This window comes from Engraulis encrasicolus, chromosome 17, assembly GCF_034702125.1.
Source record: "Engraulis encrasicolus isolate BLACKSEA-1 chromosome 17, IST_EnEncr_1.0, whole genome shotgun sequence".
In the NCBI taxonomy this organism is placed as follows: Eukaryota; Metazoa; Chordata; class Actinopteri; order Clupeiformes; family Engraulidae; genus Engraulis; species Engraulis encrasicolus.
In genome coordinates, this window is record NC_085873.1 from 9,114,310 (window position 1) to 9,126,757 (window position 12,448).

At 45.3% G+C, this 12,448-nt stretch overlaps 2 protein-coding genes across 5 annotated transcripts in view; both read left to right on the plus strand.

Annotated features, from left to right (window-relative positions):
* The window catches only part of rgs9b (regulator of G protein signaling 9b), a 35,175-nt gene extending 34,910 nt beyond the window's left edge, over positions 1 to 265 (plus strand). The window contains exon 20 of the mRNA XM_063221727.1: positions 127 to 265. Coding sequence (XP_063077797.1) covers positions 127 to 265 — 139 coding nt within the window. The remainder of the gene's footprint in view (positions 1 to 126) is intronic.
* A 3,615-nt stretch (positions 266 to 3,880) lies between these two features.
* Positions 3,881 to 12,448, plus strand: part of mrtfab (myocardin related transcription factor Ab) — a 56,268-nt gene continuing 47,700 nt past the window's right edge. For all 4 annotated transcript variants that reach the window (XM_063221717.1, XM_063221719.1, XM_063221718.1 and 1 more), the window contains exons 1-3: positions 3,881 to 4,018; positions 4,749 to 4,811; positions 11,551 to 11,766. In XM_063221717.1, coding sequence (XP_063077787.1) covers positions 11,589 to 11,766 — 178 coding nt within the window. In that variant the 5' untranslated portion in view covers positions 3,881 to 4,018; positions 4,749 to 4,811; positions 11,551 to 11,588. The remainder of the gene's footprint in view (positions 4,019 to 4,748; positions 4,812 to 11,550; positions 11,767 to 12,448) is intronic.

The window sequence follows — 12,448 nt, forward strand, 5'->3', positions numbered from 1 at the left end:
ACTGGAGTGTGTGATTGGATGTTTGGTACAAAGATTAAGATAATACATCAATTGCATGCCACAGGGTGGTTCAAGTCCGGCCTGTGTATAGCCACCAATAGCCACCTTCCCTATGCTGTGTCTCAGCTTTTTCCAGATCAAAGTGGACATCCCCCCGGAGTGCCGCATCTATCCCATCGATTCGGAGGACGAGCAGGAGAGTCCTGGCTCCGCAAGAGCAGCTGTGAAGGAGATCATCTGCCCTTGGGAGTCCGTCACAAAGTAGAACGCAAATGACTGTATATTAGAATGGACATCAAGGTTCCATTTTATTCAGTTTAAACAGATTTTGGAAGCTTTTTCAACTGTCGATTTTTCGCTACCGATTTTTTTTTCTGGTTGCCAATCAGAAACAACCGTTCGATTTCGGGGTGGGACAAGAGGGCGAGTGGGCGTTTCTGGTTGCCAATTCTAATCAGAAAATCCTGTTTTAATCTTTTCACAAATTGACAGTTGAAAAGGCTTCAAGGCTGTTGAACCATGCTGTCACCGTGTCCATACAATGTACAGTCATTAGCAGAACACAAAGTGACCAGGGGGAAAGAAGTGTCAAATCAGGGTTCAGAAAGATAAAAAAGTAAAACCCTGAGTGCAAGTCAAACTCTTCCCTCCCATCCTTTCCTGTCGCCTCTGGCCTTGTGACATTGTGTCATCAATGAACAAAGTTGGCCCTGCCGTGGCTCTAATGGTAGGGCACTGGGCTGCTACCCCGGCAACCCGGGTTCAAGTCCGGCCGGGGTCATTTGCCGACTCCTACCCGTCTCTCTCCCCAATCGCTTCCTGTCTACCTCTCTTAATGGCCTATCCTCAATAAAGTTAAAAACGACCAAAAATATCTTTAAAAACATCAATGATTGAAGTTTTCACTCAGTATCTGAAAAAACCCCACTTTTCACAGCTTATTCTCTCAATTGCAATCGAGATGTACAGTGAATGGGGGAACGCCCTTCAAAAGTCGCTCTTTGCTGGTTGACATCAGGGAACGTTTACAGTAGTCATTTCCATGGAAACCGGCCCACATGGTGGCAAGAGGACGGGATGACCAGGAAAGGACGGGGGACAGAAGCTTGACTTGCACACCCTGCCATGTTTTGCTAGGACACACAGGAGACTTCACTAATCTAGTGGCTTGAGCGCTTGAGTATGTGCGGCTGATAATGGATGGAATTTTGGGGCAGGGTTGATCCTTTCTGAACATGAGGGTTGGCACCTCTGCAAGGGGAGTTTACTGCAAAGGTTTATAAAGGACTAACCTGGTTTATTTAACCCAGAGGCACACCTGATTCAAAAAGAAACCATTGTATTTTCTGTAGTTACAGTACAAATATAATGCCCTTATCTCTCCTCAGAGGCCTATAACCAGGAAAACTTATAGAGCTTGTCAGTCCCTTTAAAAAATGTTGGGCCCCCATTCCAGTGGTGTATGTAATGGCTTTTGGGTCTGTGAATCATTCTGACCCACAGGATAGGATAGGATAGGTGACCCCATGCGAGAGTCCCCAGTGATTTGTGAAGCATGCTATATAGCACACATGGGGCACAATGACAGGGAAAAGCATGGTGGGCATTTGCATGAGGAACCACTATGAGCAGAGATTCTAAGATTACTTTCAAGTCTCTCTGCCATGAGTGTGTCATGGGTGTGCTTCTCGAAGAGGAAGGCAGTGTGATGGAGTGACCATCAGTGTGAGTGTGCTCTGACTCATGTCGACATGCTTGTCTCTTTGGTATAATGTTCAGAGCCCCACTTTAGTACCTCAGAAGGTCAAGGTTCGAGTGCCGGCCAGGCTACTCTACTCCCCTTTGCTACACTCTCAGTTAACTAAATCAGGTTTTTGACTTAAATCACCTCTGAAAGGTAATAACATTGTTTTAACATTGAATTAACTGAGAGCCTCACCTACCTACACTTTTTTACTCTAAGTGAGCAGATGCGCACGCACAGTGACCTCTGCAATGATGAAGAGGGGATGTTTCCAGAGCCTGCATTGTTTTTGGCATCCGGTTAATCCTGATGAGTGATGTTGTTTTCATACTTAACCCTGAACCCAGAGGCGTTTCTAGGGTAGGTTGGGGCCCCTAACAAATGTTGAAAGGAAGGGAACAAACAAAAAACAAACAAACAAACAAACAAAAAACTCCACTACAGTAGTTTTAAGTGTGAGGTGTTCTCCTCATCTGTTGGCTTGATCGCCCAAAGTTGGCTGCCTGTCTAACCTGGTGACAAACTGCACCTCTGCCTGAACCACTGTAGTGGTGAGTTCTGCAGTAGACCCCCCTCCTCATGCTGCAGATCTACGTAGTCAGATTTGGCCAGGCAACTCTACCCCCCCTCGCTGCACTTTCAGTTAACTAAATCAGGTTTATGACTTAAATCACCTTTGACACGTAAGTTACTCCACAGAAATCAAGCTGTCCAACCTAGCAAGATAGGCAGCAAATGTACCTTCAGTGCATTGACTTTATTTCATGTTGGAGCTATTTTAGAACGCATTAAAAAAAATCGAGGTGGTAGTGCTATGAAGCAATGGTAGCCTATATGTTGATGTGTCTGATAGCTTAACATTTAGTGCCTAAATGTTCCTTTTGTCTGTGAAATACGTCACACCAACATGAACATTGAAAAGAAGAAAAAAAACACACAATAGAAAATGTTTTTGTGCCATCCTCAGTTGCCTGTTTTATGCATCTGTTGATTTACCTGGTTTTATATGCAATCTTATTTTTAAAGTGGTGTTTAATTAGTTTTTTTGTGTTTTGTTGCACTTCAATTCTGCATTTCATTGCCATTTGACAGTTTTCTATGACTCGGTAACTGTTTTATAAGCTGACTTGGGAGATTGAAAATGCACCAATATTTTCATAAATGTAGGCCTATTTCTATGAAACGGAACAAATGTGCAGAATGTATTTCATATAACATGTTTACATATTACTCAATGTGAATGTGTTTATTTGTTAAACATGGCTTGTGTAAGTGCCTAATAAAATGGTTAAAGTGTTACTGCCGTTGAACTTGAATTAATTCCAAGATTGAAACATTGTGTAACAAGTTTGTAGCTAGATGGCGCAGTGTCCACGCTGAACTCACCCCACCAAACTCTTTACAATTCACTCACTGCAGACAGCGATGTTAAAAAAAAAATCACCACATATTTCACGGTTTCCTCCCCTGCTGGATAAACACGTTGAAAAAGAACGATTGGTTAAAGACAAGATTATTCTTTAAGAAAGTCGTGCTTTGCTTCAGCATACCATCAGACAAATGCTTGCTTTGAAAGGAAATACCAGAACGCCATTTCCGGTTAATGTAGTCTACTGACAGCAGAGAGATTCTAGAATGAGAGGGGACATATGGCGGCCATCTTGGTGACGCCTCCGGGGTGCTATTTCGCGATTAAGTAGACCAGATCTGAGAGTCAATGGGAAAAATGAATGGGGAAACTGAGTATAGGACGGAGGGGAACCCAGCGGTTGTGAAAACCATATGGTTGAAACGACCGTGAAAAACTGATCAATCTAGACTACTTGGTTGTGTCATACGAGTCAAAATAAAGCTTTTTGAGCCACTTTTCTCACGGTTTTTTTTGACAGAGCGCAGGCGCAGTAGTTCCATAACGGCACGAGAGCAACGGCTTTTCAAAACTGAGCATGTGCATAATTTCGCGTGCGCCGATGCAGCCAGATGATTGGATCACTGGCAACGCAACTCAGCAGGCACATTGGCTCTTGTTACCAGGAAGGCGGGAGATGTGCGGGTAGACGCCATATTTGCGTTACGAATCTTCACCGTTAATTTCTATGTACCTGTTCTATCTCCTCTTACTAGAATATTTCTGCTGACAGTACCATCACGCTCTTTATTTTGACACCGGTGAGGTGGGCTTTTTCGGTGGTCAGGCAGACAAGGGTGCGCATTTTGGTTGTGTTATCTCCATATGCTATGCGAAAGAATCTCTAGAATCCGCTGTTTAAATGGGTAAGTTCTGTGTGGATGCTAAATTAAGCTCGCAAGCTTGTAAACGACTTGGCTTAGTCTGAAGTGCGGTTAGCCTACTGGCCGAATGGCAAAACCAGAAACAGGGCTGTTCGAGTTAGCCAGATAGCTAGTTAGCTGAGCTAAATCTTAGCTTAGTGTTTGGGCTTGGCTTGAGATTCGTGGTTTTTGTTCACTGTTAAAAGCAGATTAGTGTGTGGTGAAAACTATTAATTCACTACAGACAATGGCGATACACGTGAACAGCAGATATGACACCACCACGATATTCTCACTGGTCAACTATAAATAGCATCTGTTGAGGGTTGATAATGTGTCAAAGACGAGTTGCATTTCCTGCCGCGTTGAGCCCAGTGTGAAAACAGGAGAAAAGAATGTCAGTCAACGGAGTCAGGGGGGTAGCTATGACATTAAGATAAAAATAACCCCAAGGAACTAAACTGGAGCTTGAAAACATGTGGAATATGAGGACACACCTACCGTAGCTTTGTCAGCTATGTTAGCTAGCAGCCAATCTTTTATCTGCATAGAGACAGTAGCCCGTTGTTGATAACTGCCCGCTGTGCGTTAATAATACAGGCTAGACCTGTTCATGTTTACTGCACTACCACGCGGGTCATTCGCAAGTCATTGTCTTTGTGTGTGAGTGGATGATCATGCGAATAATGCTGCCTTGACTGAAATGTGGCCTACCCTGTATTATTCTGCACAGATTTTCTTTGCTGAGCATAGAAATGAAAACCACATCCAGCTCCCCGAGGACAAAGTAAACAAGGTATTTAAAGATATAAATGCTTCAATTCTTATGTCTATGTTAATGCAATCTGTGTGGGTGCGGTGCTCTGTCATGCAGTAGACGAATGGGTTGGCTTGGTGGGGAAAATCTGTACCACAATGACTAGGCACCTCCAGGCAGGCACACAGTGTTCCTGAGTAAGCAAGGTAATGTGGCAGTCAGGCAGACGAAGTAAAGCCTGCATCCCCCGCCCCCGCCCTGCACCACCTCCTCCTCCACCTTTACCATCTATTTTATTTTCACTCGTGTCTGCTTTCCTTTCCTCCACTCTGCTGGGAGAAGGCTTGTCCTTCAGTATGTGTTCATTGATGATGTTTTGGGCAGACAGGTGCGGACCTGTAGGCTTAGGAATGTCAGAGAGAGCGAGAGTGCCTTTTCTCACCTCGCTCCCGGCTTCTCGGCATCCTTATTGTGCTCTCTGTCTACGTGTTCAAACACGGCACCTGGAGCGAGCAAGTGTGTGTGTGCAGACGTGCGCTTTGCGTGCAGTGTGCAGTGTGTGCTGGGGTCTTGTCTCACTATGTGTATTTGCATAGAAAGATGGAATTTTTAGCATCGACTGGCCTTCACTGAATGCCACAGAGCCCCCCTCTCTCTAGTCTGTGCACTGTTCTTTTTTTTACACAATACGACATCTTATCAATGTTGTCGACAGTTTTCCCTGAAATGCATTTTGTATCCCCGGACAAGATTCATTAAAGGAAAGGACAGGACATGCATACAATGTTACGTCACAGACACTTGCAGATGAAAAATACCATGCACACGGCAGACAAACAGGAAGGAAAATGATGAAAATAATGATGTCACTTTTGTTCTTCCCGGAGGCTTCTGGAATGCAAATGCCCGTAGTCTGGAGGAGAGATGATCGATGACTTCTGGGTCTCTCTTGCTGACTGCAGTGGTTATTCAATCCGATCAGAGGAGCTGCTTTGCACTGCACTGCACAACCTCGTGTACACGCTAGTAATGCTGCTGCATTCTTTTTTGCTGCTCTTCATACATTTGTAGAGCATTGCATAACACTGAGTTGCAGTATGCTACACACACTGAGCATGACAGACACTTTTCTTCAAAGGGACTACGCTTCTTCAATGACATCTACACTGATAAAACATTGTTTTGGAAGTTACCCTTGAAAAGCAACATTGTCTTGATAGTGACGGAACCATGGATAGTACTTACACTTAACAGACACTGCCATCCAAAGCTATATTGCATGCTCTACAATCACACACCCTAAATGATTAAGAGGGGTTTGGAGTTCACGCTGAATCATTAAGTAACATTGTTTTAGTATTACGAATAGCTGCCCACAATGACTTCCGCAATGATTGAAAGACTTTTCGCAGTCAACCCTGAGAGGTAATAACATTGTTTTAATATTGAGTTAACTCCGAACATCACCCTTCACTTTTTTCCCCCAAGTGAGCAGATATGAAGGCAGTAACCTCTGCAATGATGAAGAGGGGAAGTTTCCAGAGCCAGCTTTGTTTTTGGCATCCAGTTAATCCTGATGAGTGATATTGTTTTAATACTACTTAACCCTGAACCCAGAGACGATTCTAAGGTAGGGTGGGGCCCCTAACAAAAGGAAGGGAATAAACGAACAGACAAACCAAAAACTCCACTACAGTAGTTTTAAGTGTGAGGTGTTCTCCCCATCTTGATCGCCCAAAGTTGGCTGCCTGTCTAACCTGTTGACAACATGCACCTCTGCCTGAACCACTGTAGTGGTGTGTTCTGCAGCACCCCTCCACTCCCACCCCTCGTTCTCATGCAGATGTACATAGTCAGATTTGTTGTCCCAGAGGACGCGTCAGATTACAGGGCGGTTAATGACGGGGAACAGGGTGGGGACTCCCTTTGCGTCTAGCGATGGCGGAGTGGACACACACACACACACACACACACACACACACACACACACACACACACACACACACACACACACACACACACACACACACCGATGAGGTCATTATGAGATCATAGTGGCGGGAGTGGAGCTGAGTCGACCGTTGCAGTGTTGGCTCTCAGGCTGTTGCGTAACTGTGGAGAGAAAAAAAGCAGAGTCTGGTAATTCAGGTCAGACTGAAATTAAATCAAAATGGATGACCTGAAGCTGGAAGTGAGGTCAATGGGCATATTAGATGCAGGTTCAGCAAGTGAAGCTTTTACGCTGTTGTTGAAGTGGAGAAAGAAGGAAGATTGTCTTGCATCCTGGGATATATGCATAAAGGCTGATTCAAGTTTAAGAGTGAGGAGTCTGCCCAATTGAGTTTTATTCCATGGCAGAAGTACAGACAGTGCATTGAGATTGTTGTATGGAGCAAATGAAGTGATTGCATGAGTGGTGACTGGGGCATGTGGAGATGTGCTGGAATGCGCTTGGGTGTCCGAGAAGAAGAACATATGTTGCAGTCAAAATACACACACACACACACACACACACACACACACACACACACACACACACACACACACACACACACACACACACACACACACACACAGTTGGTCTGGTCAGATTAGTACACCACCCACTTTGATGCTGTGTGAGTGTCAACACAGTTGTGTGACTGCGCCATAGCACCACACCCCCTCTGCAGACCCAAAACAGCATGGCTGGCTCCTCTGCACTAATCCCCGGCCAGACACAGGCAGGGTGACTGAAGTGTGTGTTGCCTGGGTGATTGTTTGTCACTGTTGACTTGTGATCTTGACTTAAAGCGATACTATACCATTTCTGGAAATGAGCCTCCCCTTGAGTTAGTTGATTGAGTTGTACATTTCTCTTGTACTTCCAGCTGCCACGTATAATCATTGAATCTTGTGGCTCCAGCTAACAGCAATATTCCTTGCATGTAACTGCCATAATTGTGTATTGACTAAATATGAAACTCTTTTAGAATAGCACACAGAGATTAGTATTCATACTGTAATAATACAGGGTTTAGACAAAATACATATAACTTGGGGGTTTTGCAAAATTTTAATCAAAACTATGCTCTAACCCTGCTAATGGAACCTTCACACTTCACCTTACTGGTGCAATGTGCAATGAATGAAGTCTAGTGGCTGGTCCACTTGAGTCATGAAACTTCCCACACTAAAATGACAGGTGTTTCCATTATTTTGTCTAACCCCTGTATATACATGCAGCAAATATATGACCAGGTGTGAAACATGTTAACATTTCTCAGGAAGAGTTCTCTATGGTTCATAATTGCTTTGGGCGATTTCATGTGTATTGCATAATGCAGGATATGTGTGTCTCCAGATGGCAGGGAAACCAGATTCTGGAAATCTATGATGGCTTACCCTCAGGACCGCAAAGGTCCACCCAGCCCAATGGCTTGGCTTGGGTGTGGCTCTGCCCTGCACCGGGCTCAGTTCTGTAAGAGCAGTACCAGACATCATGCCACCATTATAACTCTGAGGCCCAGTAAGCAGTTGGAAAGTAAGGAACATGACGTTAGAATGAACTGTGGAAACTGAGATGGGGAAAGAAAAAGGGGAAGAAAAAATGGAAAATGGAAGGGACAGATGGAATAGAATTGAATGGAATGGAAGAGAAGGAAATAAAAGGAAAGCAGAAGAGGATGGAACATATGAGTTAATAGTATTTAGTGCCTAGTAATTAGAGACAGCATATGCGGGTATAGAGAGCATTAAAGGGGCATAAGGTAGGATGAAGTTGTTTGGGCGGTGCCCGTGGCATGCCTGTCTCAAAATCTACACAGTAATGTAAAAATGCTGGTTAAATAAATGCAGTTTTTTATCCCGGAATGCCAGCAGTTGATACAAATCTGAATACGGTATGTAAAGCTATGTTTCAAATGAAAAGTGTTTCCCATGACACTCCGTCGGACCGCGCTGTCAAAAGTTGCATGTGGGGTTTTCTGACAGCGGACCGTGGAAGTGGTCGCGAGAGCCATCGTTCACTTACTAATGACTCCCATAAGCATCGGTTGACACGAGACCGTAATTAATTGAACTTTTAATCCTACCTGGATCCCCTTAAAGGGTTGTTTTTTGTCCATTTTTTGAAGTAAAATCTCTCCTAGCCTATCATCATATGGGCTCGTTTTAATGAAGCAGTCACTGTCACCCCTCAGCCACCACCTGTTTTCAGGGCCATGGGTCTGCAAGATTCCTGTGCTACATGCTACGACTGGCATTCAGTTGCCCAGGGCCCCAAGAAGAAAAGGGGGACCCTGATGCCTTTCTCCTGGCCCTAGCCAAAGCTGTCAGAGGCCCTGATTACTGGCATGGGAAGCTGTGGTGGTGAGCTGTAATCAATATTTCATACCGCAATAGAGGCCGGGTAGCTATGGCAAGGAAGGAAGCCAGGGAAACTAGTACTGATGGTAGGTGAGTGGCAAAGGGGAAGACTGGAAGAGGGAGGAGGAGATGTAGGGAGAGATAAAGGGAGAGATAGGGAGTGGAGAGACACAAACGGGGACAGGGAGTCCAGGACGGAGAGGGAGAGGGGAGACGCACAAGAAACGATAGCTAGACAGAGGCAGAGCCATGGAAGTAAGAGTTACGCTAATCCCATTGACCTCTGTGTTCCATCTTAACACCAAGATGGTGGCTCAGGAAGCCTTTTACACACAGATCGCCATTGACATAGTTCTAAAACTGAGCGTCGAAGGAAATGTAATTCATTTGACATCATCTTTGCTTGTTATGAAGTGGTTCTCTGTTAAGGGTGGTTTATGCCTCCAGTCCAGCGTCCCTGCGTCGTAATGCAGTGAGCCGCGCAGTTAACGTAGTGAAGCCCCCCCCATCACGCAGGTACTCTGGGGCACCTCCCCAAAATTGTGTCTCGACGCAGGGAGCGACGGCGTGAAAGGGCGAAAATAGGTCTCTGATTGGTCCTCTCGACCAGCCTGCTCTGTCCTCGAGTCGAGAACAAGCGCTACTTCCTTGTTCTAACCTTCGTCGGTCTACGGACTGTGAGCTCTTCATTAAATAAGTTGCCCGTGCTTTGTTGTTTGATTTATTTACACGAACCGAAGACAACACATGCGCTTCCAAGTGACGCTGAAGTTATTTGGACAGTTGAACAGTGGTTCCGAGGTCGAGGAAACATTCCGCTTCGTCCTCGACAAATGAGCCACTTCTTTGTTCCAAACTACCACTGTGGCTGCCAGTGCGATCAAACATGCACGTGATATAAAGATTTAATGTTTCATTTTCATTCTCGTCGAGTCTGTGATGCTAAAAAACAACCGACACGTCTAGTTTACTCTTTGTATTGAAGGCAGTTTCAGCGTGGAAAGACATCGCGCAGACCGTGCTTCAAAACAGGGCATAAACCAAAATTAACTGCATCATGGCTGCGACAAGCTCACTCTGTGGCACAAGTAGGAAGCATAACCCGCCCTTTAGTCTCTTGCGAAAAGATAGCCGCTGCATAGAATTATCTTAATCTACATGAATGTCACCAACCGACTTCCTGTACCCTGGTTGTCACAACACTGTCTGTCTCCATCCAGTGCCATGGAATTCAGACAGGCACTCAGGAAAATCTGTCAAATTCCTCTGTGGCCACATTTGCCTTTGGGCACTCTTTTTGTTTTCCACCATTGTGTCTCTCAATATTTTTTTAGGGGGTGTTCCTCTTCTCAAATCTCAGCCTGCGCACTTATGCAGAGATTTTGTCTCGTGTTTGCACTCAAACATTACTGCTTAGTTATACACCAACATCACACCGCCTCACATGTTGCAACACGGGCCTATGTAGACTAGAGTTTGTTTAATTAACTCCTATAAATCCTATCTTAAGTATGCGGTTGCCTGTGCTACTCAGTGACTGAGGACTGCAGTGCATTTCAGCACTTTGTGTACTCTCTGACCTGGGTGCTGGGTCAATGTAATGTGTGCCAGAGTATACATTTATAAGCCTGCTTATAGTTTTAAGCTTACCATGAATGTTTCTGTTATTGCTGGCTAGTTTTTTTAGTTGTTAGTTGAAGAAAGTAGTAAATCTTTTTGGGTGATAATTTAGCATGCATAATATATAGAGGGTTTTTTGAGAATGTACCGGTAAATAATATTAAATCGTATAGAAACATGATCATGTGTAAATGTGATGTGACGTGCTGTATGAAACTGTATATTGCACATGCGTATTAGCCTTAATTCTGCCATTGGCTTGGGTGGGGAAGCTGACCTTTTGTTGCATAAGTGCAGCTAGTCTCACAGTAATGGACTACTTTTGGAGAATATCTTGGCTTATCACATACAGGATGCAATGGGGGGTAGTTGTCATGATAATACATTTCCTTAGTGAACTTGTGTGAGTCTTCACTTTGGTGGTGTAATGTAACATGTTGCATAAGTGTAAGCCTTACATATCAACACAATCCTTATGCTGAGCAAATGCATGTCACGCTTTTCCATTTAGACTTACTGACCCGATGCTAATCAGGCAACAGCAACAAACACTTTGAAATAAAAGTGAAAATGGTGGGGGTGGGGTGGGGGATTCATGAAATCAGTTGAACTCGTTAAGTTACCTGGCACGCCAGAGGGGGTTGGGCCAGGTATTGCAATGGCCACACAGGCCCCACTGGGTCACCTGTGGTTGGCCCCAGACGCACATCACCACATGCATCTTGCACTGGGCAGGGCACCAGGTTGCCATGCCATCTATCATTGCTCTTGTTGAACCCGTGATCACTCTGCTCCTGGTCTTCATCCACAGGTTCAGCTGCCAGCCCCGAACCCGTCACACTGGCGGCCATGGCGACTCAGAGCGGGGAGGAGCTTAGCCCCGGCGGTGGCATCGGAATGGCGGTCGCAGCGGCACCTGACTCTGGCTCTGCCGCCAGCCCCCAGAGCGAGGCGGTGGCCAATGAGCTGCAAGAGCTGTCGCTGCAGCCCCTGCCCAGCCTCCTGCCCCTCAAGGAGCGCAAGAACGGTGAGTCCCAGATTACAACGCTGTCGGTGGGGTGTTTAGGGGTTTACTCAAGAGTGTGTGTCTCTGTCTGTCTTTCTATCTGTCTGTGAATGATCAGATCAGAGTGTTGCAGGTACAAATCCCACCCTTACCTTACCAGCACCTTCATCCATGGCTGAGGTGCCCTTGAGCAAGGCACCTAACCTCACTACTTCAGGGACTGTAACTAGTACCCTGCACCTAAATATCTGTAAGTCGCTTTGGTTAAAAAGTGCCAGCTAAGTTTAATGTAATGTAATGTAATAACGAATGGAGAGTCCCCGATTTTGAGAAGGGGATGGATTTAGGGCAGGGTGTTTCTTTTTTTCTTTTTTTTTTTTAAGTATTTTTTGGGGCTTTTTGTGCTTTATTACTACAGGACAGTGTGAGAGTAGACAGAAAACGATTGGGAGAGAGAGATGGGGCAGGGAAATGACCCCGGCCGAATTCAAACCGGCGTCCCCGTGAGCAATGTAAGCCCAAATGTGGGGGGCTTAGCGCACTGCGCCACAGCGCCCCCAGGGCAGGGTGTTTCATGTGCTGAGTGTATTTTGGCATTCAAGCAAAGCACTCTAGTGTGTGTGTGTGTGTGTGTGTGTGTGTGTGTGTGTGTGTGTGTGTGTGTGTGTGTGTGTGTGTGTGTGTGTGTGTGTGTGTGTGTGTG